The 26,198-nt window shown below is 47.4% G+C and overlaps 1 protein-coding gene across 4 annotated transcripts in view; it reads right to left on the bottom strand.

The window, feature by feature from the left end:
- The window catches only part of PTPN4 (protein tyrosine phosphatase non-receptor type 4), a 214,436-nt gene that overhangs the window by 66,457 nt on the left and 121,781 nt on the right, over positions 1–26,198 (bottom strand). For all 4 annotated transcript variants that reach the window (XM_034785419.1, XM_034785420.1, XM_034785421.1 and 1 more), the window contains 2 exons: positions 19,032–19,204; positions 1,683–1,751 (listed from right to left, as the gene is read on the bottom strand). In XM_034785419.1, the coding sequence (XP_034641310.1) occupies positions 1,683–1,751; positions 19,032–19,204 (242 nt within the window). The remainder of the gene's footprint in view (positions 1–1,682; positions 1,752–19,031; positions 19,205–26,198) is intronic.

Genomic DNA, 26,198 nt, shown 5'->3' with positions numbered 1-26,198 from the left:
ATTAATTGCGCAATTAATTGCACTCTTAAACACTAATAGAATACCATTTATTTAAATCTTATTGGATGTTTTCTACATTTTCAAATATATTGATTTCAATTACAACACAGAATACTGTGCTCGTTTTATTTTTTTTATTACAACCTAATATAAGTACTATACTGCAATCTCTTTATAATGAAAGTTGAACTTACAAATGTAGGATTATGTACAAAATATAACTGCATTCAAAAACAAAACAATGTAAAACTTTAGAACCTACAAGTCCACTCAGTCCTACTTCAGCCAGTCGCTCAAACAAGTTTGGTTACAATTTGCAGGAGATAATGCTTCCCACGTCTTGTTTACAATGTCACCTGAAAGTGAGAACAGGCTTCCGTATGGCACTGTTGTAGCCTAGTAAAGACCCATCAAATCGACTGCAGATTGCTCTCCAGTCGACTCCTGTACTCTACCCCCCAATGAGAAGAGTAAGGTAAGTCGACGCAGTGTAGATCCCGCAGTAACTCGACCTAAGGTATGTCGACTCCAGCTACGTTATTCACGTAGCTGGAGTTGCATAGCATAGGTCGACTTACTACAGCAGTGTAGACATAGCCTTAGAAATCTCACATTGGTACCTTCTTTGTGTTTTGTCAAATCTGCTGTGAATGTATTCATAAAACAAACATGTGCTGGGTCATCATCCGAGACTGCTATGACATGAAATACATGGCAGCATGTGGGTAAATCAGAACAGGAGACATACAAATCTTCGTATTGTCTCATTAAAACATTTTATTTCCAAGAGATGGACAATCACCAGTTTAGCTATTTTACACATACATTGTTTTCCATTTCCCTACCCTTTGTCTCAGATTGTAAACTCTTCAGGGCAGGAGCAATGCTTCCTTTTGTTTGTAAAGTGCCTAGCATATTGTGGACACTATGGAATCCAGCAGAAAAATAATAATTAGAATTACAATACTGCAGAACAGTTTCTACAGTCAGCCAATTATGATATAATGAATCACTTCTGAAGGCATTCTCAAGAGAATTCATAGCAAAATTACAGTAGTAGAGGTTATAGTGAAGCACACATTTATAAAAAACTGGGCTTTTAGGGCAAATATTTTAAAGGGAATTACAATTTTAGAATATTATCACTGAATGAACATACCCATAAACTCATAAGCTTTCAACAGAATGAAGGTAAGAAAATTCTTCTTGTAGAAAATTTTATTATTATTTGTACTGCGGCCCCCCACTGTGCTAGGTACTGTACAGATTGGAAGACAGTCCCCACCCTGAAGAGTTTGCAATCTTTTTTTTGCAAACACATAAAAAGGAAGAAACCGGAGTATCCTTTTTTCGGTTATGTGATTCCCTACCGCTTCTGCCCCCCTCAGATAAAAAGATAAGTTCCAGTATTCAAATTATAACTCCTTGGTATGGGTTAAACTCCACCAAAAGATCAGCTCAAAAGAGATAAAGCTTGCATGTCCATTATTAAAAAAAAAAAAAAAGAACAGAGAAAAGTAGTTTATCATAACATCTCCATCCAAATATACTGGTATTCGGAGGAAGCTTATTGAAGTGCTCTAGCATGTGTCAAAATTACCACCAAGTAACCTACTAAAAAGTCTAAGAAGTATTAATTACCATATAATTAAATTCCATACAAACAAATGTAAATATCTTACCTGGCAAATACCCTGTCTTTGTTTGCTTTTTCTTTACCATACTGCACAGACTGGACCTCTGTCCTCCCACTGAAAGAAAATTACAACATTGGAAATGTAAAAGAAACTTCTCTACTTAATAAATATAGGCAAGCTGTACCGCCTCAGCTTAAATGCTAAATTACGCTCTCAGTTATGTCCAAACCATCCCACTGACTTCAGTGGGTTTTAACTAAGGGCGGAATTTGCATTTACGTATTCAAACCCAAGTCTCTTCTTTCACCTTAAAATCTGTTTTGTAACACAGAGAGATTTAGTAATATTTATTCCATCTACAGAATAAAGCTCTATCTCCTTTTCCATTTTAATGCAGTCAGACCAAGCGACCTACATCACATACTTTCACTCTTTGGAAGCACTTAATACTGTAAATCCTCCCTGCCACAAACACTACTAAAACAAAGAGCATGCTCTCTGTATTGCTCCCTACTTCCTTTAAGGAGCCAGTTTTGAGTTCACTCTTGAACTTCAGGTGCACACATGGCGGGATTCTGGGGCAGGTAATTCTGTCGTTAGCAAAATAGATAATATGGCCCTACTCACCATCCTAGAACAGGAAGATCTGCAGCTAACTACTAATAAACAGAGAAATTCAGGTAGTAAAATTAGTTCTATTAATGACCAAAACAGGACATCTTGCTAATTTAAAAAAAATTCCAAAACAAAACAGAAAAACATTGCTTCATGAGTCAGATAAGTGTTTACTTTGACACTTGTAAATGCTACTAAACAGGCCTTTTAAAAGCCTATGCCTATAAAAGAACAGGAAGTTAGTTATGTGCCATTGTTAGCATTTTTGTAAAAGGTATCTAGTGACAATAGATCATCAACTTGTGGATCATATTCCTATTATGAATACGGGTCATATTTCTGCATAGCTTGAAGGTCTTAACTATTGCACTGCCTCATCATTAGAGGAGTACATCTGCCTCAGTTACCCAATGGACAGTAAGGCCTGGTCCCCACTTAGTGCGGACTTCGGACTAAGGTACGCAAATTCAGCTATGTTAATAATGTAGCTGAATTCGAAGTACCTTAGTCCGAAATTACCGCGGTCCAGACGCGGCCGGAAGTCTCCCCCCGTCGACGCCGCGTACTCCTCTCGGCGAGCTGGAGTACCGGCGCCGACTGTGAGCACTTCTGGGATCGATCCCAGAACATCGATGGCGTGCCGCCGGACCAGCCGGTAAGTGAAGACTAGGCCTAACTTCCCTGCCTCTATTCCTTAAAAACAATTTAACAAAATAATTACACAGAACTCTGAGGCCAAAGTGGTTGGGGGAATAGGTATCTATGTTATGCTATTTTCCCAGAATAACAATGATCATTCCTTATCTCAAAAAAACCCAAACAATAATAAAAGAGAGAGGATGGTCTACAAGACCCAGGATATGCGAGCTGCTGGGGGGGGGGGGGGACGAGAGACAGACACGGGACCCCCAGTGCTGTCAGCTACCACGGGGGGCAGGGATCCCTGAGCTCCAAGCCACTGGGGCTGCGGCAGGGGCCCCAGAGCTGTCAACCACCACAGTGGTGGGTCCTGGACTCCTCCCCGCCCCCCACACACCCCAGAAGCAGGGCTCAGACTCTCTTCCCCTCTGCTTGGGCTTCAGTCTTTCCCCTGTCAAACCTCCTGCCCTTATATTTAGTAAAAGTCACAGAAATGTCACAGGGTTCCATGAATTTTTGTTTATTGCCCATGTCTGTGACTTTTACTAAAAATAACAGTGAAAAAAACTTAAACCTTAATCATGATGGTCTCTTCTGTCCTTAAAGTCGATGAGTCTCAGGGCCTCCTGAGGCCTGTATCATTTTGGATGGCTCATATAGAATATATTTTCCATTTGAGAAGTTAGTCTTGAGGGAACACTATCAGTAGTGCTCAGCAGTCAAAATTCAAGGCATCAGGTGCAACATCTGACTTTTATTCTGAGATATTATGTCAGGGCAGGTTGGGAGGTGCACAAGGGACTATCTGCAACAAGTCCGACAGCCAAAACTGCCTCAGCTTGAAGAGAAAGGAGAAGCTCTGGACACTGGAGGTGTCCATCCATGGTGCCAATTCAGGCCATGCAGCTGTAAGAAGGAGCTAGAGAGTCAGTCCACCCTGCCCCTTATACTCCCCATGCGGAGCATGAGGAGAACAGGGGTGCAGGTGTAGACCAACGAACGGTGCTTGCAAGAATTCTCTGGTCTCAAAGGGAGTGCATGTGTACACACAGTGGAATATACACAGGGGCCAGCACTCCAAGAATTCAGCAAACCTAACAAGATTCTGGAATGCTCTTAAGTCATCTGTTACCAGTACTGCTTCATCAAGCAATGAAGATGAGTACCTGTAGAGGTGATATAGGTTGCTATTGTTTCTGTCCCCTTTTTCTTGATCTTCTGGCATAGGTAGTCTGGCCAGAGACAAGTGATGAGGGAAGTGACCTCTTCGTTGAGCATGGTGTACTGCAGTATCTTCAATAGGGCTGTGGTGCCATAATGTAATATGGCTGACTTGTATATTTTTGGCCAGGCCAGTGTCTTTCCTGATGAGCTCACAGTGTCTGAGCCCTGCAGGGAAAACTAGTATATTTTTCTGTGGTGTTCATCACTGACCTCAGAGGAGAGGGTTCTCTGCTGAAGAATGAGAGAACATATGCTCCAAGGACAGAGAGTAGGAATATATCTTCTCTAGGGGCAGCTCAGCTGCATATGACGATCTCTGTAATGGAATCTGTACTAGTAGGTGCTTTGACATCAATGACGATCCCAGTTCTCCTAGGGGCACATCAAAACCAAGAATGTGTCACTTGAGCTGGGGTCAGTGTTGGAGAAGTTTGTATCTGTGTCAAAAGCTGCTCCTTATCCTTAGCAGTCCATGACACCATGAAGAGAGTGATGGTTTTATTTCCAGACACTTTATATTATCTGTTCTTATAGGTGGACTCTGAGTTCTGTCTGGAATCTCTGTCTCTGTGCTCAAAGAACCCCCTCCTCGTGCAGACTTCAATGCCCCTCCCTGCATAGCCCCTCCCATGGCTATATAAGGGCTGCACTGTCCCAACCTCCTTCTCACCACCTGCGGCTAGAGTTGGAGCTCTTAGCATGATCTTTCCTTACACTTGTCTTCATAGCTCTTTGTGACTTTCTTTGTATATAATTATAGTTAGTACCCATTAGTTAGCAGTTAGGTATTTTCTTCCAATGGGATGCCCTTGTAACTGGTTCGATCACAGAGAACCCCTCGGAACTGTCACCTGATGTGCTGGAATTACCTCTGAGCCCGTTTTCCCTGCCAGCTTCGGACTCCAGAACACTGCCTTGTTGAGCCAGACACGCTAGCCTGATGCAACACAGACCTAGGTCTGGTCCACGCCTACAAAGCTGCAGACTTTAACCAAAAACTGCTCAGCAGGTCACCTATCTCCAGCACCCAGACACCCAGTTCCCAATGGGATACAAACCCCAAATAAATCCGTTTTACTCTGTATAAAGCTTATACAGGGTAAACTCATAAATTGTCCACCCTCTATAACACTGATAGAGAGATTTGCACAGCTGTTTGCTCCCCCAGGTATTAATCACTCACTCTGGGTTTACTAATAAACAAAAACGTGATTTTATTAAGTATAAAAAAAGTAGGATTTAAGTGGTTTCAAGTACACCTCTACCCCGATATAACGCTGTCCTCGGGAGCCAAAAAATCTTACCGTGTTATAGGTGAAACCGCATTATATTGAACTTGCTTTGATCCGCCGGAGTGCGCAGCCCCGCCCCCCCGGAGCGCTGCTTTACCGCATTATATCCGAATTCGTGTTATTTCGGGCTAGAGATATACAAGTAAATCTCACCCTCAGAGATGTTCCAATAAGCTTCCAATAACCTAGTCTGGGCCCAACCCTTTCCCCGGGTACAATGCTTGTTAGTTCCAGCAGACATTACTTAGGTGGAAAGCCGGGGTGTTCTTATGACTGCAGCCCCCTTTGTTCTGTTCCACTCCCTCCCCCCTTTTTATAGCTTTTGAACAAGGCAGGAATCTTTTGTCTCTCTGGGTCCCCACCCCTCCTTCTAAATGGAAAGGTACCAGATTTTAGATGGATTCCAGTATCCTGTGACATGGTCACATGTCCTTTGAGACCCCAGTGGAACTTGAGCTTCACCACATGCTGGTTCAGACCCCGTAGATCCAGTATGGGCCTGAGACCCCCCTTTGGCCTTCGGGATAAGGAAATAACGGGAGTAAGTACCCCTTACCCATGAACTCCTCAGGCACCGCTTCTATTGCTCGTAGTCCTAGGAGCCGCCCCACCTCCTGCTCAAGCAGAGCTTCGTGCGAGGGGTCCCGCAGGAGAGACGGGGGCAGAGAGTGGTTGGGCGGGGAGGAGGTAAACTGGAGGGTGTAACCCCGGGAGATGGTGTTGGGGACCCTTCGGTCCGAAGTGAGTTGAGACCATTTTGGAAGGAAAGCACAGAACCAGTTGGAGAAGGGAAGCTTTATTGGGGTTGGATCCCTGATGAGGACTAGTGGGTTGCCCCTGAGCGTCCCGTCAAAATCGCCTTTTCCCCGCCTGCTTGCCCTTGGAGGATCCAGGCTGGAGGGCAGGCCGAGACTGCTTGTGAGGGCATCTCTTATAGTCCCGTTGCTTCTTATGGGCAGCCTCGTACTTCGGGAGGGCGGCCGGGGTTGGAGTCTGCTGCGGCTTGAACTTCAGTTTTGCCGGAGCCGGAACGTAGAGACCCATGGTCTAGAAAAACAACAAGGAGTCTGGTGGCACCTTAAAGACTAACAGATTTATTTGGGCATAAGCTTTCGTGGGTAAAAACCCTCACTTCTTCAGATGCATAGAGTGAAAGAAGAAGTAGTGAGGTTTTTACCCACGAAAGCTTATGTCCAAATAAATCTAAATGTTTTTCTAGATACAGACTAACATGGCTACCCCCTGATACTTAAGGTCTGAAAGGTCGTGCGAGAGTCCTTCATTCCACGCAGCCTTGTATCTGTTTCCTCTGCGAACAGAGCCTTCCCATCAAACGGGAGATCCTGCATGGAAGATTGCGTCTCACTGGAGAGCCCTGACAGCAGGAGCCATGACGCCCGTCTCATGCACACCGTGGAGGCCACTGAACGTGCGGCCGTGTCCACAGCATCCAAGGCAGCCTGCAGGGAAGCCCAAGCTGCCGTTGCCCCTTCCTCCACCAGCGCCCTGAACTCCTTCTTATGCTCCTGGAGGGAGACCTCAAAGTTAGGCAGGGAGCCCCACAGATTAAATTCATACCGACCCAAGAGGGCCTGATGGTTTGCCGATCGTAACTGGAAGCTCGAAAACGAATAAATTTTTCTTCCAAAAGAGTCCAGTCTCCGAGAGTTTGTTCGTTCTTTGGGGTCGGGGCTGGCTGACCCTGTCGTTCCCAATGGTTGACCGACTCAACCACCAGGGAGTTGGGCGCCAGGTGGGTATATAGGTACTCATGCCCTTTAGTGGGTACAAAGTACTTGCATTCTGCCTTTTTTGATATAGGGGCCAATGAGGCCGGTGTTTGCCACAGGGCATTTGAAATTTTAGCCACCCCTTCATGGAGCGGCAAGGCCACCCTACCCGGTGCCAATGGGGACAACACGCTCAACAGGGAGTCCGAGGGCTCCTCCATCTCCTCTGCCTGGAGGTGGAGACTTGCTGCCCTCTTTAAGAGCTCTTGGTGGGCCCTGAAGTCCTCCTGCGGGATGGAGGAAGGTGGGGCCACAATCGCCTCCTCCAGGCAGAGTGAAGAGGCCGGTGCGGTGCTTTGGGTGTCAGCTGGCACCAGAGGATCCCACCACCTGGTTGGACTCCGGGCGTGGTACCGAGGACGAGCGTCCCACCGACTCCTTTCTCAGGGGTCTGGAGAGGGAGGCCGACGGTGCTTCCGAAGCTCCGGCCACCGAGGGCTGCACTGGAAGCCACGGTGCCCACTGGTACCACTGGGCCAGTCACGACGCTTGGTGCCACTACACCTGCTGTGGCACTGGCGGGGCCTGGTTGACTGGTCTGGTCCGTCGAAGGAGGGCTACGAACGGAGACTGGGCTGGCGTAGGATCCGCTGCGGTCTCTTGACCAGGAGGAGCAGCGGTGCTGGGATCTGCGAAGGTCACAGGACTGTGATCTCGATGGTCACGGGACCGGTACCGATACTAATGGTAATAGCTGCTCCGCAAACGGCCTCAACAGGCGGACCCACGACAGCGAGGCGCCGGCGATCAACGCCCGGGGCTCTGATGCCTTGGCGGAGACTTGGAGCAGGAGCCCAAGCGGGAATGGCGTCTACGACCGTGCCGTGACTTACTGTGGTACACTCTCCGAGACAGGGACTGATGACGACGTCCACTGCGGTCCTGTCAATGTCTGCTCTCTGAGGAGGACCGGTGCCGCGAGTCCCGGCAGGACAGAACCCAGCCCGAGAGTCTGGTTGGCGTCGAGGGCAATCCATGTGGACTCTGCCCCGAGCGGATGATGGGCGGTGACTGGCATCGGGAACGTTCCCTTGACCAAGACCGGTACCAAGCTGGGGGCTACACAGCAGAGGCTTGTCTCTGGAGCATGGGGCCGACATTGGCGGTGCTCCGGGCACCGGCATGGACAAGACGTCCCGGGCCACCTCGAGGGCTTCAGGGGTGGACGGCATCCGGACATCCAGAGAGGCCTGTTCCAAAGGGACCAACCAACTCCGCTCTACGTGAGTCAGGGGCCTAGGTCCCGGTGGGGATTGAGGACTGTCCAACATGGGCCTAGCCTCTGTCCCAGATTTCCCTTGGTGCTGCTGCGAACAGGGAGTCTTCTTGGCCCTCTTGGTGTGCCTCATGGACGGGGTGCAGTGCCAACTAGTCGATGGCATGGGTGGATCACCGCATACCGACACCGCGGTGCCCAGTACTGGCTCGGAGCGGCGTACTGGGGTCGGGGTCAGCGCCGACTCCATCAGAATGGCTCGGAGCCTAATGTCCCTTTCTCTTTTGGTCCGAGGCTTAAATGATTTGCAAATCTTGCACTCTCGCCAATATGGGTTTCTGCCAAGCAGCGCAAACAGTCTGTGTGCGGATCACTTCTTGGCATAGAACGCCGACAAGAACCGCATGACTTAAATCATGGGGCTCGGGGCGTGCCCCGGCCTGGGCTCACTGACTAACTAAACTAACTACAGATACTAAATGAACGAACAGTTCTGGGGACGAGCTACAGCAAAACTGGAGCAGAGCAGTTCCAATGCACCTTCACTGGTGGCAAGGAGGAACTGAGGGTGGGGGGAGCGCACAGCTCCCCTTATACCACGCCAGGTAGGCGCCACTCCAGGGGTCGTGGGGGGCGCTCCCCCTTACCGGTACTGCTAGGGGAAAAACTTCCGGCACCGGTGCACATGACGAGCATGCACACCTATTGTGCATACACATGAGCAATCACCCAAAGAAGAACAGCTAGCCAAAGACAAAAAATTTTTTGCTATTACTTTTGGAAAGTACACCATAATCAGAAAGCCTATTAAACAACCAGTGGGGCCACTGGAGGATCAAGTTGCTAAAGAAGCACTCAAGGACGATAAGGCCATTACGGAGAAACTAAATGACTTCTCTGCATCGTCCTTCACGGTTGAGGATGTGAGGGAGATTCCCAAAACTGAGCCATTCTTTTTAGGTGACAAATCTGAGGAACAGCCCCAGATTGAGGTGTCATTAGAGGAGGTTTTGGAACAAATTGATAAACTAACCAGTAATAAATCACCAGGACCAGATGTTATTCACCCAAGAGCTCTGAAGGAACTCAAATGTGAAATTGCAGAACCACTAACTGTAGTTTGTAACCTATCATTTAAATCAGCTTCTGTACCAAATGACTGGAGGACAGCTAACGTGACACCAATTTTTAAAAAGGGCTCCAGAGGTGATCCTGGCAATTACAGGTCAGTAAGTCTGACTTCAGTATTGGGAAAACTGGTTGAAACTATAGTAAAAAAAAAACAAAATTGTCAGACACATAGATGAACATACTTTTGGGGGAAGAGTCAACATGGTTTTTTGTAAAGGGAAATCATGCCTGACAAAGCCCTGGCTGGGATGATTTAGCTGGGAATTGGTCCTGCTTTGAGCAGGGGGTTGGACTAGATGACCTCTTGAGGTCCCTTCCAACTCTGATATTCTATGATTCTATGAAATCATGCCTCACCAATCTACTAGAATTCTTTGAGGGGGTCAACAAGCATGTAGACAAGAGGAAATCCAGTGGCTATAGAGTACTTAGATTTTCAAAAAGCCTTTGACAAGGTTCCTCACCAAAGGCTCTTAAGCAAAGTAAGCAGCCATGGGATAAGAGGGAAGGTCCTCTCATGGATCAGTAACTGGTAAAAAGATAGGAATAAATGGTCATTTTTCAGAATGGAGAGAGGTAAATAGCGGCGTCCCCAGAGGGTCTGTACAGGGACCAGTCCTATTCAACATATTCATAAATGATCTGGAAAAAGGGATAAACGGTGAGGTGGCAAAATTTGCAGATGATACGAAACTACTCAAGATAGCTGTAGGGATATAAAAGAAGGTACTAACAGTGATTCCCCCAAGTGACAGTGACCCCCTCATAATTTGTCCCCCACACTTTAAAATCCAACAGTTTCACCAAGTACAAAAATCTTTTGGGTCTTCTGCTAAAACTTGTAAGCTACTGTCTATAGAAACCATTGATTATATCTATCCTGTGAAAGATACTTTACTACTATGTAAAACTTACAAACAAGTTAACTGACTTTGTTCTTGAAGTAATTGATACAATGTAAACAAACACTATAAGCTGTTAAGTGACTTTCACTTCATTCAACGGCTGCTAGGACAGACCCCCACCCTCTGTGATTAAAGGGCCGGGAGTTTCAAATGAATTAGCACACACCCCAAAAGTGGTGGAGACAGTAAATTAAAATATGGTTAAGATATGGAATGTATGCTGATGAATGCTTGATGTACATGAATGGTTAGGGAGGTGCCAGCCTAGAAAGGGAGTATCCATCGGCCGAAGAATGTGTCAAGTGGATGACCAGAAACCCCCGGAGGGTAAACTGGGATCCACCCCATCACCTGGAAGGATGAGAAACACAAACTTTGGACAGTGTGGAGCCACCAGGAATGTGCCACTTTGGACAGGAATGTGCCATCTGCTGATTGAGTCAGCAACAGCAGGATGAAACAGCTCCCACAGACTAACATAGGAACTAATTCCTATAAGAATGGACTCTAAAGACTGATGACTTTGAGTCTCTGGTTCTGCTACCAGCCTCCAGGAGCATCAGGTGCACCTGACACGGACTCGGCTCCGTCCTCATGACCAAGATACCTGGCCAGTAACTTGGCATGAGCAACTTCTAGGCTGGTAACTATAACACCTATACAGAACTTGAATGAATGATTGTGTGAATGAATCTCTCTCTCTCTCTCTATATATATATATGTATGTGTGTGTGTATAAGAAATAAGTAGTCAAACAACGTTGTTTACTTTTATCTTTTGCTTTATCAGTATATTTACAATAAATGTGGCATCTTTGCCTTATCCTTCTTAATAAGATCCTGCTGGTTTTTTATTCTATTGGTATAACATAGCTAAGTCCCAAGCAGACTCCAAAGAGTTACAAAAGGATCTCACAAAATTGTATGATTGGGCAACAAAATGGCAGATGAATTTCAATGTCGATAAATGCTAAGTAATGCACATTGGAAAACATAATTCCAAATAAACATATAAAATGATGGGATCTAAATTAGCTGTTACCACTCAAGAAAGAGATCTTGGAGTCATTGTAGATAGTGCTCTGAAAACATTCACTCAATGTGCAGCGGCAGTCAAAAAAGCGAACAGAATGTTGGGAATCATTAGGAAAGGGTTAGATAAGAAGACAGCAAATATCATATTGCCTCTATATAAATCCATGGTACTCCCATATCTTAAATACTGCATGCAGATGTGGTCACCCCATCTCAGAAAAGATGTATTGGAATTGGAAAGGTTCAGAAAAGGGCAACAAAAATTATTAGGGGTGCGGAACGGCTGCCGTATGAGGAGAGATTAATAAGACTGGGACTTTTCATCTTAGAAAAGAGACAACTAATGGGGGATATGATAGAGGTCTATAAAATCTGACTGGGGTGGAGAAAGTAAATAAGGAAATATTATTTACTACCTCTCATAACTAAGGGCATTTTTAGTAAAAGTCATGGACAGGTCACGGACAATAAACAAAAATTCATGGCCCTGTGACTTGTCCATGATTTGCACTATATACCCGTGACTAAATCTTGGGTGCTCTGGAGTGCCCACTGGTGCTGGGGGAGACCTCCAGGGTGCCAGCTGGTGTGGGGCTCCAGGGCACCCGCTGGTGCTGGAGAGGGGCCTCCGGGGCACCCACTGGTGCTTGGGAGGGGGAGAGGGGAGATCTGGGACCGCTGCTATTGCTGCTGGCAAGGAGTGGCCCCGAACCGCTGCTGCTAGTGAGAGGCGACCCAGGATTGCCACCGCTGCTGCTGGCGGGGGGGGGGGAAGGGTTTGGGGGGAGAGAGACAGTTCGGACCGCTGCCGCTGCTGGGCGGGGCGGCGCAGCTGGCTCTGGACTGCCCGAGCTGTTCGGGTGGCCATGGGATTAGTCACACCTGCCAGCTGCAGAAGTCATGGAGGTCCTGGAAAGTCACGGAATCCACAACTTCCGTGACCTCCATGAGAGACTCACAGCCTCATGACATAGGAACTAGGGGTCACCAAATGCAATTAATAGGCAGCAGGTTTAAAACAAACAAAAAGCAAGTTTTTTTTCCCCCACACAAAGCACAGTCAACCTGTGGGACTCCTTGCAAGAGGATGTTGTGAACTATAACAGGGTTCAAAAAAGAACTAGATAAATTAATGGAGGATAGGTCCATCAGTGGCTATTAGCTGGGCTGGGCTAGGATAGTGTCCCTAGCCTTTGTTTGCCATAAGCTGGGAATGGTCATCACTTGATGATTACCTGTTCTGTTCATTCCCTCTGGGGCACCTGGCACTGGCCACTGTTGGAAGACAGGATACTGGGCTAGATGGACCTTTGGTCTGACTCAGTATGGCCATTCTTACAGCTAGGCTGTTCATCCGGCGTTGAGCAGTCTGCACCTCATTGCATGGATACTGCATTGCTAGATGAGGATAAAGGGCTATGCTCGGAAGCAGTTTGAGATATTCTGCTTAGTAGTAGAAAACTAGCCGAAAGGTCCACCTATACTTTTAATGGAAATGGTTTTCGATTTGGGCAATGTCCAAGCAAATTCAGCCCATGTTAGCACAGATTCAAGACATTTTGGATTATCTAATGCATTTGAAATCTTTAGACCTCACTCTGAGCTTCCTTAATATTCACTTGGTCTCAGTTTTTCATCCTCCCATTCAAGGTAAGTCGATATTGTTAAACCTTTCAATGGTGAGATTTTTTAAAGGGTATTATCTGTCTTTTTCCATTGGTAAAGGAAGCAGTACCACTGCGGGATCTTAAGGCACTGGAGGCACCATTCAAACTGAAAGCAACATGTTCATAGGCTCTCCTCTCAGTGAAGATAGCCTTCCTTGTGGCTATAACATCTGCAAAAAGAGTCAGCAAGTTGCAGGCCTTAATGGCAGATCCTCCATACCATACCCTAAAGGTGGCATTAAGACCACACCCTATCTCAGTTTCACCTTACTCAGGTTATTTACTTACCTATATTTTTTACCTCCTCACACAGTAGAGGCTCATGAGAGGGGTCCCTGAAGAGGGATGGCGAGGGAAGGTGGGTAGGGGGTTTGAAAAGAAAGGGGATGGAGTAACAGTTGAAAAGTGTCTGCATGATCTGCACCGGGGGCTGTGTGAGTGGTCGTGCTGGGAGCTGTGGCGCATATGTCGGCACTGTAGCTATGCCAATGTGTGCACCGAGCGTGCATTGGGGTTTGAGGATTGAGCCACGGTCTGCACTGGTGCCACGCCGCTGTGTGTTGATCGCGGCTTTGGCTGAGTCGGTGCCAAGGCATAAGGTTTCGATTTCCACTTAGCGCCTGTGTCCGAGCTGGCTCTTTTAGAGTCCTTAGCTCTAGCATTACCGGCAGTGCCGGATGGTCCCACACTCTCAGCTCCAGGCACTGAAGGTACGGTCGGTGCCAGTGCAGTTTGCCCAATTGCGGAACGGCACTTCTTGGCCAATTCCTGCATTGGGGATGTAGTTGGGGGCGTAGTTACCCACTTTTTAGACACATTTTTAGCAGGTTGATCAAAAGTCTGAGCAGAGGAGGGACCCTGGTCAGAAGCATAGTTGGCGAGGCTTGTCCGGGGGCGGGGGGGGGGGGGGGGGGGGGGGGGGGGTCTGGGCTTCAGGCTGACACATCAGTCTGAGAGACTTCTCCATGAGAAGGAGTTTGAGTTGCAAGTCTCTAGCCTTTCTTGTTCGGGTAGTTAAGTTAAGGCAATGAGGACACTTCTGTGTAATGTGCATTTTGCCTAGGTGGCGCACACACTGAGCATGTCCGTCCGAAACAGGTATCGAGAGTCTGCAAGTGAGGCAACTTTTAAAGCCCAGGAAACTGGGCATTCCTGTCAGGGAAGGCGTTGCCCTCATGGAGGCTGACTATCCTAAAGGGCTAAATGAAAACTAACTTTGAACTGTAAGACTTTTTTTTTTTTAAAAAAAAAGAGGCGACCAAGTACAAAGAAAAACAAATCAACTATCTAAACCAGGGGTCGGCAACCTTTCAGAAGTAGTGCGCTGAATCTTCATTTAATCACTCTAATTTAGGGTTCCATGTGCCAGTAATACATTTTAACATTTTTAGAAGGTCTCTTTAATATATAACTAAACTATTGTTGTATGTAAAATATATAAGGTTTTTAAAATGTTTAAGAAGCTTGATTTCAAATTAAATTAAAATGCAGAGCTCCCCGGACCGGTGGCCAGGACCTGGGCAGTGTGAGTGCCACTGAAAATCAGCTCGCGTGCCGCCTTCGGCACGTGTGCCATAGGTTGCCTACCCCGATCTAAACTAATAACAGTAGTAAATGAGCTAAAGAACTAAGTAGTGAGGTGCTTCTAAGTGCTCCGACTCATAGCCAAGGATGGTAGAGAAGGAACTGGGGGTGGGGGAGAAGGTTGGTCGCACAGCGCTAGTTAACCGCCTGAGGCGGCACGAGACAGGGACCACGCCTGTGTGACGTAACTGGACACTGCTACCAAAAGTTTCCAATTATGAGCACAGGAGCGCACAAAGACCTAATGTGGAGTTCCCACAGGGACAGCACTCAAAAGAAGAACATAAAAATATAAACACTTAGTGGGATTAATTTCAGAAACAACCCTGTATGTTAAAAGGTAATTTTTCACCATTTTTTAGGAATGAAACATTTTCTCGCCAACATTGTAACAAGTAATAAAGTAGATGCAAGTCTGACAGATACACAACTGAAACAGTTACACTCAAGCTCTGACTATACTAGCAACTAAGCTATTTTCAACTGCAAAGTTCAAAATGACTCAATGCTAACAGTAGTTCCCAGTAATTTAGCAGTTATCTAGTGCAGGGGTTCTCAACCTTTTTCTCTCTGAGGCCCCCTCGACATGCTATAAAAACTCCAGGGCCCAGTGGGGCAGGGGGGCCCCAGGGCAGGGCCTTGGGCATAGGCATAGTTTGACTTCCATGCGGGGGGAGATAGCAGGGCTAGATCCACCTCCACATGGCGGGGTCCAGGGAGGGAGTGCCACCTCCACCCCCTGACACACCTCAGCAGGCCACCAAGCCTATCTGGGCTGGAGAGGAGCACACAATCAAAAATTATAACTCAAAGGTGGGAAGCTTAGCTCAAAAAGTTTGAAAACAGCTTAGAGTTCAGGGAGGGGGTTGCTAGGGGCTGTGTGAGGGCAGGAGGTAGCTCACGGTGGAAGTAGGGAGTCGCTAGGGGCTGTGTGCAGATGGGGGTAGCTCAACTTGCAGGGATGGGATAGCTAGGGCTGTGTGTGGGCAGGTGGGTAGATCAGGGTGCAGGGAGAGGGTACTAGGGCCTCTGTGAGGGTGGGGGTACCTCAGGGTGCAGGGAGGGCATAGCTTAGGGTGTAGGGAGAGTGGTATTAGGGGCTGTGTGCTGGGAGGACTCCCCTGTGGTCCCTGTTCCCAGAGGAGTCTGCCAGCCACAGAGCCAGGTCTCCCCACCCAGGGGGCTACTACTGGCTGCCTCTGCAGGAGCCAAGGGGGCAGGGAGCTGAGGAGCAGCTTCAACCTGGGGCACCAGCAGAAGAGGAAGGAATGCTGCCACTGCCTCCGCCATGGCAACAGCAAGAGCCGCAGCTGCCCCACACTGTCTGGCTCCGGCTTCAGCTTCCCACCTCTGACCTGGCCAGAGGGCGGGGGCGAAAGGTGTGGAGTTGCCCCTGGGACTGCCGTGCTCTTGCGCTACAGTTGGGGGGGAAGGCAATGCCCTCCATGTCCCCAGTTCTGCCCATGTGCTCAGGGCTTCTGCCCCACAGGGAGCACCAGGGCTCCGGGCTTCAGCTCCGTGGGGGGCACCGGGGATCGGGGCTTCAGCCGCGGGGCCCCGCGGCCCCGTTGAAGGGCTTGCAGACCCCCTGGGGGCCACGGACACCCAGTAAAGAACCGCTAATCTAATGTAGACAGGACTTCAGGATACACACTTGCCAGGGTACCGAAGAGCAGTTCTGTCAGCTTTCAGAGGGACCAGGCCAATGATTTTGAAGATGTGACAGAAGATATTCTGAGAACAACTCACCAGATAAGAGTTTTCCCTTTTAGTAGCCAACAAAGATGTACAATCTAATCTAAATTTTAGTCTCATCCTAGTTGTTGATATTGCAATTATAAAATTTCCAAAACATTTTAGACAAATATCTAAGAAAAACAACCATAGATGAGGTGAATATCAATTTCATGTCACTACCACAAAAACTTACATTATCTAATAAGCAATGTCAATTATTAATAAGTTATCTTCTAGGATGCTAGAACATGATATACAACACCATCCAAGCTCAATAATCATCACTATTTCCCTGTTTCATTTCCTTTTGATGGTGAAAATACTAAATACAGATGTAATCTAAAAAGTCTTAAACTATCTACCAGAACTATGAATATGTGAGAAGTGAATCTGAGAAAAATATCAGTTGTGGAAGCCAAAAGTTACTTCAATTATGACAAATTTAATAGAGCCTACCAATAATAGCCTATTTTTATTAATTGTGTTGTATTCCCTCCCTCTCCTGCCATCTTCTCCTATATAGAATCCTAGACTCATAGAACTGGAAGGACCTTGAGAGGTCATCTAGTCCAGTCCTCTGCACTCATGGCAGGACTAAATATTATCTAGACCATTCCTGACAGGTGTTTGTCTAACCTGCTCTTAAAAGTCTCCAATTATGGGAATTCCACAACCTCCTTAGGCAATTTATTCCAGTGCTTAACCAGTCCCTGACAGTTAGGAAGTTTTTCCTAATGTCCAACCGAAACCACCCCTGTTGCAATTTAAGTCCATTGCTTCTTGTCCTATCCTCAGAAGTGAAAGAGAAATGTTTTTCTCCCTCCTCCTTGTAACAACCTTTTATGTACTTGAAAACTGTTGTCCCCTCTCAGTCTTCTCTTCTCTAGACTAAATAAACCCAATTTTTTCAGTCTTCCCTCACAGGTCATGTTTTCTAAACCTTTAATTTTTTTTGTTGCTCTTCTCTGGAGCTTCTCAAATTAGTCCACATCTTTCCTGAAATGTGGCACCCAGAACTGGACACAATACTCCAGCTGAGGTCTAATCAGCGCGGAGTAGAGTGGAAGAATGACTTATCGTGTCTTATTACAACATTCCTCCTTATACATCCCAGAATTATGTTTGCTTTTTTTTTTTCTTGCAACAGTGTTCTACTGTTGACTTGTACTTAGCTTGTAATCCACTCTGATCCCTAGATCCCTTTCTGCAGTACTCCCTCCCAGGCAGTCATTTCTCATTTTGTATGTATGCAACTGACTTTGCATTTGTCCTTATTGAATTTCATCCTATTTACTTCAGACCATTTCTCTAGTTTGTCCAGATCATTTTGAATGTTAATGCTATCCTCCGCAAAGCACTTGCAACCCTTCCCAACTTGGTATCATCCGCAAACTTTATAAGTGTACTCTCTATGCCATTATTTAAATCACTGAAGATATTGAACAGAACCAGACCCAGAACTGATCCCTGTGAGACCCCACTCAATATGCCCTTCCTGCTTGACTGTGAACCGTTGATGATTACTCTCTGGGAATGGTTTTTCAACCAGGTATGCACCCACCTTATAGTAGCTCCATCTAGGTTGTATTTTCCTAATTTGTTCAGAAGGTCATGCAAGACAGTATCAAAAGCCTTACTAAAGTCAAGATCTACCACATCTACCTCTTCCCCGCTATTCACAAGGCTTGTTTCCCTGTCAAAGAAAGCTATTAGGTTGATTTGACAGAATTTGTTCTTGACAAATCCATGCTGACTGTTACTTTTCACCTTATTATCTTCTAGGTGTTTGAAATTGATTCCTTAATTACTTGCTCCATTATCTTTCCAGGTACTTAAATTAAGCTGACTGGTCTGTAATTCCCCAGTTTGTCCTTATTTCCTTTTTTATAGATGGGCACTATATTTGCCCTTTTTCAGTCCTCAGGAATCTCTCCAGTCTTCCATGACTTTTCAAAGATGATGGCTAATGGCTCAAATATCACTTCAGTCAGCTCCTTGAGTATTCTAGGATTATTCATCAGGCCCTGGTGACTTGAAGACATCTAACTTGTCTAAGTAATTTTTAACTTGTTCTTTCCCTGTTTTAGCCTCTGATCCTACCTTATTTTCACTGGTATTCACTATGTTTAACATTGAATCACTACTAACTTTTTTGGTGAAAACTGAAACAAAAAAGTCATAAAACACTTCTGTCATTTCCACATTTTCATTTATTGTTTTCCCCCCTCACTGAGTAACAGGCCCAGCCTGAAATGTAGAAATGTAGGGCTGAAAGGGACCTTGAGATATCACCCAGTTCAGCCCCCTGTGCTGTGGCATAACCAAGTAAACCTAGATCATCCCTGACAGGTGTTTGTCTAACCTGTTTTTAAAAACTTTCAATGATGGGGATTCCATAGCCTCCTTTGGAAGCCTACTCCGGAGCTTAACTACCCTTATAATTAGAAAGCTTTTCCTAACATGTAACCTAAATCTCCCTTTCTGCAGATCAAGCCATTACTTCTTGTCCTAACTTCACACCCCACAATATCAGCCTTTATCTCAGCCAACAATTACTTACCAGTACCGGAACTTTGAACCCAAAGTAAAATAATGTGCAAAAAAGTTCTTCTGAGGCGGCAGTGGTCTGTCCAATCGGAAGAATGTGTGATGCTCAACACAAGCTTTCCACAAATTCTTACATGCTCGGTAATTCACCATATTGAATCCCAGTAACATTTCTCTAGATTCATGCTAAAAAAGAAAAGTATAATTTGATTTTAGAAAAATTATAATGCTTCTCTACTATGTTTAGGAAATGTATTTAAGATTATTATTGTTCATTGATAACACTTATATTTTCCAAAACAGTACAAAGCATTCTATTTCAGAATATGTTTGAAGTGCCAATCTAACCACTCCCAAGTTTACACATTTTAAAGCCCTTCTATGAATAACTCCAACAGTGTGTGTGTTTTAAGTTAATTTTACTAGTTAAATGTTATATCCACTTTTTCTCTTTAATGATCCCGCTCTCAGTTCAGCAACAGGGTCTCCCCAGGTGTCTAGTGAGCCTGGAGGAATTCTCAGATGGGGAGAGGATGTTGCTGCTAATAGACCATCTCCCAGCTATTATGCTCAGGTGCTGTGACAGAGGAAAGAAATCCCCAAAACTTGCCTCCCTGTTCCAAGACTCCAACAAGGGTGAGGAAGAGAGTAAGCCTTAGCCCTAATGGTTTTGAGGAGGAGAGGAAGTAAGCTGGCAAGCATGCACACAGGAGAGTTAAAGGATGGGAAGACCGTACAGCCATTGTTGATAAACTCAAGGACAGCTGAAATATTTAACTCTGTGTAATTAATACCTTTATTGTGCTTACTAGTAGAAAGAGCAGAGCAAGGGTAGTAGGTGATGGAAAAGCTGGCAATTGAGGGAGTTTGTTACTAGCCATGGTAGTTAACAAGATATAACCAATGCTAACTTGTCTCTCTCTCAAGCAGAAGGTTGGGTTTAGTACATTTCACCTGCCTTTGTTTACTAGTTGCAGCATCCTCCTTCAAAGACACTTGCTTGCTGGCTAGTTCTCCCTCCAAGCAACTGAGACTCATCCCTCCTTTATCCTTGGAATATTGGAAAAGTTTCATCATGCAGAGGGAAATTAGTGTATGGGACAGAACCAGCAAGGGGCCTAACAGTATGTAGTACTCACTGAAGTCCCACATGTGGAGAGCTTGCACAATTGGGCCCCAGGGCTGCAAGTGTAAACATTTGCAAAAGAAGCTAGAGGAAAGAAACCATTCCATAGTATGAACTAACTGCATAAGTGGACAGACTTTGTAGGGGTCATGACAACCAATTTCATCCATGAACATCCTATGCACAAGTCAAAGTATACTTTGACACCATCTCAAAATATCTGAAGTAGAATTTGTAACGATTGGAATTTTAACAGAGGAAAATACATTACCTGCTCAGTCATCACAACTTGGTTACAATTAATTATTTAAACAAACATAAAGGGCTTGTCTACATAGCATGGAAAGCACTTCAGAGGGGAGTGATTTATACGGTACACTAACATGTTGCACTCTAACTACCCTGTGTAGATCCTGCTGGGGCATTCTAAAAGGTACCATAGGATTATAGGCAGGTCTACACTACTGCTTAAGTCGATCTAATTTATGTCGCTCACAGGTGTGAAAAAGACACCCCCCAAGCGACCAAATTATAGCGACTTACGTGCAGTCTACACAACTGTTATGTCAGCGGGAGACACTCTGCCGCCAACATAGCTTCCACCTCTCTCAGAGGCGCAGTAATTATACTGATGGGAGAGCACTCTCCTGACGCCATAGAGCAACTTCACCAGACACGCCGCTGCAGCTGTGCCGATGTAGCGCTTCTAGTGTAGCCTTGCCCTGTGTAAAAGAAAACTAGATAACTTTTAGAGTGTGTCAGAAGGGTCTACATGGGGCAGTCAGAGCACAGCACGTTAGAACATTTTACAAACAACACTCCTTTAGTGGGCTTTGCCAGCACCATGTAGACCTAAAACCCATAATGTGTTAAAAGCAGGTGAACTATTCTTTACTTATGCTGACACCTCACGACACTGTCAAATTAGAGAATAAACCTCTCTCAAGTAATTAACGGATGATGTACTAGTCTTTTTGAGGACTGCTGTCATTAAAAGCTTTAATATTTAAAAGTATTTTAAAAATATGTATGTAGAACTATTTTTAAAAAGTCTGTAGAACAGTTTTTTTCACTTTCAAGACTAATTTAATATCATAAAGCACCTTAAATTTAGCCTCAATTACAGCTGTATCAGAGGGGTAGCCGTGTTAGTCTGGATCTGTAAAAAGCAACAGAGGGTCCTGTGGCACCTTTAAGACTAACAGATGTATTGAAGCATACGCTTTCCTGGGTGAATGCCCACTTCATCAGACACATGTAACAACTTCTGTGTTATTTGTACATTTAAACATAACAGAGAAATATGCCAAACACAGTATTATTTGCATTTTTGTTGTTTTTTCAGGCACCCAGAGTACTGGTTGACAAATTTTTAAAAATCCAAATAAATAAGTGTCCACTCAGAGACTAAGTCCTGATTTATTACAGAAAAAAAAGGCCATTACACATTATGTGTGCGTGCATTGCGTGCACGGATGTCGGAAACTTTTTCCCTCAGCGGCTCCCGTCGGGCTGGCAGGGGTCCCCCTCCCCCCCCCGCCAGAGCGGCGCCCCGCTCTAGCGTATATATACACACCTGCCGACCCAACCCCCCCTTGGTTCCTTCTTGCCGGTGACTCTGACAGAGGGGAAGGAGGGTGGAAAGTGTAATGAACGTGAACAACACATCTCGAAGAACAACAGTTACGAAAAGGTAGGTAACCGTTTTTTCTTCTTCGAGTGATTGTTCACGTCCATTACACATTAGGTGACTCACAAGCTTACCATAGGAGGAGGGTAGGAGTCAAGCAACAATTGATTGAAGCACAGCCCTGCCAACCGCCGCGTCCTCTCTGGTCTGATGATGGACTGTGAATGTGTGCACCGATGACCAGGTGGCCGCTTTACAGATCCCCTGGAGTGGAACCTGCGCCAGGAAAGCCGTCGAGGATGCTTGGGCCCTAGTCGAGTGAGCCCTGATGGCCGGGGCTGGTACTTTAGCCAGCTCATAGCATGTGCGGATGCAAAGCACAATCCATGATTAACCGTTGTGCCGAGATAGGGCAGCCTTTCATTCTCTCTGCAATGGCAATGAACAGTTGTGTCGATTTGCGAAATGGCCTGGTCCGTTCCAGATAGAACGCCAGGGCCCTACGGACATCGAGGGTATGCAGGCTGCAGTGGCTCGGGTCTGTTTGGGGAAGAACACCGGTAAACAGATGTTCTGCCCCATATGAAATTGCGAGACCACTTTAGGGAGGAATTTGGGGTGCGGTCTCAGCTGCACCTTGTCCTTATAAAAAGCTGTATATGGAGGTTCCAAAACGAGGGCTCTCAACTCCGACACTCTCCTAGCCGATGTAATGGCCACTAGAAACGCTACCTTCCATGAGAGGTGCATGAGAGAACAAGAGGCTAGGGGTTCAAAGGGTGGTCCCATGAGCTTAGTTAGGACCAGGTTAAGGTTCCATGTAGGGACCAGCAGGCGTGAGTAGGGGAACACCCTTTCCAGCCCCTTGAGAAATCGGACTACTGTGGGGTTGGAAAACACCGAATGCCCCAACTCTCCCGGGTGGAAAGCCGATATGGCAGCCAGATGCACTTTAACTGAGGAGGGGGCGAGCCCTTGATGTTTGAGGTGCAGCAAGTAGTCCAGTATTGATGAGATGGAGGCCTGCAGAGGCTGTATGTGATTAGGCTCGCACCAGTGGGAGAATCTCTTCCATTTGGCAAGGGAAGTCGCTCTTCCAAGGAGAATTTGTTGAACCTGGTGGGAGCACCTATTCTCTGTATCGTTTAGCCACAGAGATTCCACGCCATGAGATGTAGAAACGGTAGGTTCAGGTGGAGTAGGTGACCCCGGTCCTGCGTGATGAGGTCTCGGTGCAGGGGTAGGGCAATCGGAGCGGTCAATGACAGTTCCAGCAGGGTCGTAAACCAATGCTGGCGCGGCCACGCCGGTGCGATGAGGATAATCGCCGCTTTGTCCCTGCGGGTCTTGAGCAGGACCTTGTGGATGAGTGGGAATGGTGGGAAGGCATACCTCAGGCTCCCGCCCCACTGAATCGCGAAGGCATCTGCCAATGAGCCCGGGCTGAGGTTCTGAAATGAACAAAACCGAGGGCATTGGCTGTTACCCTTGGTGACGAAGAGATCCACTTGGGGAAAACCCCACCTCCGGAAGACTGAATGCAGGACGTCCTTTCTTAACGTCCATTCGTGCATGTGATACGACCTGCTGAGGCGGTCTGCTAACCTGTTTTGAACCCCCGAAAGATATGTTGCCACCAATTGGACTGAATGGGCTATACAGAAGTCCCATAGGAGGAGCACCTCGTGACAGAGGGGAGAGCAGCGGGCCCTGCCCTGCTTGTTTATGTAGAACATGGCGGTAGTGTTGTCCATCAGAACTGACACGCTGTGGCCTTCTATGGGTAGCGTGAAAGGTCTGGCAGGTGAGGTGAACCTCCCTTAACTCCTTCACATCGATGTGGAGCAACTTTTCCTCCCTGGACCATAAGCCCTGCGTTCGTAGGTCCCCTAAGTGTGCCCCCCAGCCCAGGTCTGATGCATCTATTACTAGCGTTAGGGTGGGCTGCGGTGCAGTGAAGGGGACCCCTTGGCAAACTTGCTGTTGATCGAGCCACCAGCGGAGGGAGTTCGAGACCCAAGCTGGGATTGTCACTACAAGGTCCAAGGGGTCTCTGCTGGGGCGATACATTTGGGCTAGCCACAGCTGTAACGGTCTGAGTCTCAGGCGGGCATGTTTGACTACCTGTGTGCAAGCCGCCATATGCCCCAGGAGTTGCATACAGCACCTGACTGTGGTTCTGGGAAATTGTTGAATGGAGGTTACGGCTCTTTGAATGGCCAGGAACCTGGGAACTGGAAGACTTGCTCGTGCCTCCACTGAGTCTAGGACTGCCCCTATGAAGTCCAGTCTTTGTGTGGGGATCAGCGAGGACTTGGGCACATTTACCAAGAGACCGAGCTTGTGGAACACACGTAACACACCAGTGTCACGTGGGAGCGAACCTCGTCCTCTGACCTGCCCGCGAGGAGCCAGTCGTCCAAGTATGGGTATACCCGCATCTTTCTTTTTCGAAGAAAGGCTGCCACCATGGACATGCATTTCGTGAACACTCGAGGGGCCGTTGCCAGGCCAAAGTGCAAGACCGTAAATTGGAAATGGTGCTGGTTGACGGTGAAACGCAGGAATCACCGGTGAGCAGGGTGGATGGCGATGTGAAAGTACGCATCTTTCATATCGAGGGCAGCGTACCAATCCCCCGGATCCAGGGATGGGATAATAGCGCCAAGGGAGACCATGCGAAAGCAGGCCTTCACTAAGAATTTGTTTAGTTTGCGAAGGCCCAAAATGGGCGGAGACCCCCTTTTGCTTTGGGGATAAGGAAACATCTGGAGTAGAACCCTTTCCCTCTTAGGTCTGGAGGGACCTCTTCCACCGCCCCTGCCCTGAGGAGGGCCTGTACCTCCTGCATAAGGAGCTGCTCGCGAGAGGGGTCCCTGAAGAGGGATGGGGGGTGGGAGGGAGGGGGCGAGGAGAACTGAAGTGTGTATCCCACCTCCACTGTGCGAAGGACCCAACGGTCCAATGTTATACGAGACCAAGCACGGTAGAAATGGGACAAACGGTCCCTGAAACATAGGGGAGGATCCAGTGTGAGGGTCGGTACGCTGTCCTAGATCGCAACTTCAAAATCCTTGTTTGTTGCCAGGCTGCGGCTTGCCCTGGCCTTGGTTTTGGTTAGGCGTGTTGTTTCGCCTACGCCTGTTGTCTCTGCCCCTTCTGCAGTATGGTTCCTGCCTGGGGCGAGGGATGCTGCCTCTGGTGCGGCGGTTGGGGCTTAAAGGGCTTCCTCTGTGTCGCTGGGGTGTGCATTCCCAACGACTTGAGGGTCGCTCGGGAGTCTTTGAGGCTATGCAGCCTGGCATCTGTTTGGTCTGAGAACAAGCCTGACCCTTCGAATGGGAGGTCTTGTAAGGTGTTTTGCATCTCTGGTGGAAGGCCTGAAGCCTGTAACCACGCCGAGCGCCTCATCACCACCCCGACGCGATTGTCCTGGCAGCTGCGTCCGCAGAGTCAAGGGAGGCCTGCAAAGAGGTTTTGGCCACCGCCTTCCCTTCGTCCACGATGGCTGCGAACTCGGGTTGCAAGCCCTGGGGCAGGGAGTCCTTAAACTTGGAGACTGATGCCCAAGAATTGAAATTGTGCCTGTTCAGGATCGCATGCTGATTAGCGATCCTCAATTGGAGGCCCCCGGATAAGTAGACCTTTCTACCAAACAAGTCCAAGCGCTTTGCCTCCTTGGCCTTGGGGTCCAGGGCTTGTTGGCCATGTCGCTCTCGTTCGTTGACTGCGGATACGACCAGCGAACAGGGTGTCGGGTGACAAAAGAGGAAGTCGAATCCTTTGAAGGGGGCAAAGTACTTCCTCTCTACGCCCTTTGCAGTTGGTGCACTGGAGGCCGGTGTTTGCCATACTGTCTTATAATTAGACTGTACCGCGATTCTGGAGAGGCCTTCAGAGCTTAGGATGTCCACCATAGGATCCTCCTGCTCTACCGTCTCCTCCGTCTGTAAACCCAAATTGAGGGCTACTCAGTGGAGTAGTTCCTGGTGTGCCCAATGGTCAACCGGGGGAGGGCCGGATACTGCCGGGCCTGCCACAGCTTCATCTGGCGAGGAGGAAGAAGTTAGAGCCTTCTGTGCTTCCTCCTCTAGCCCTTCCTGCAGCTCTTCACCGGATGGGAGCTCCTCTGGAGTCTGTCCAGCTGAGCAGGCCTGAGACGGTACCGGGCTCGGTGCCGTGTCGGCTCTCTCCTGCTCTGGTGGTCTGGAGACCGTGGCCTCCTTGTGAGAGGAGGGGCGCCCCTGCGGGGAGCGGGACCAGTGTCCTGAGAGGCCGGATCTCGAGGCCCTGGAGAGGGGGCCTTGGTGCTGGTGGTAGGCCCACGGAGTCCAGAATGGCCACTGTCCTGGCGGGCCCCACTGTGGGTGCCAAGGGGCTTGGAGTTCCCTGCTGGCTGGTGCCCTGTGGGTATATCTGCTGGA

The sequence above is a fragment of the Trachemys scripta genome, chromosome 11, assembly GCF_013100865.1.
Source record: "Trachemys scripta elegans isolate TJP31775 chromosome 11, CAS_Tse_1.0, whole genome shotgun sequence".
Lineage (NCBI taxonomy): Eukaryota > Metazoa > Chordata > Testudines > Emydidae > Trachemys > Trachemys scripta.
Note: the sequence above shows the minus strand (reverse complement) of the source record. Positions and strands in the feature narration are given on the sequence as shown.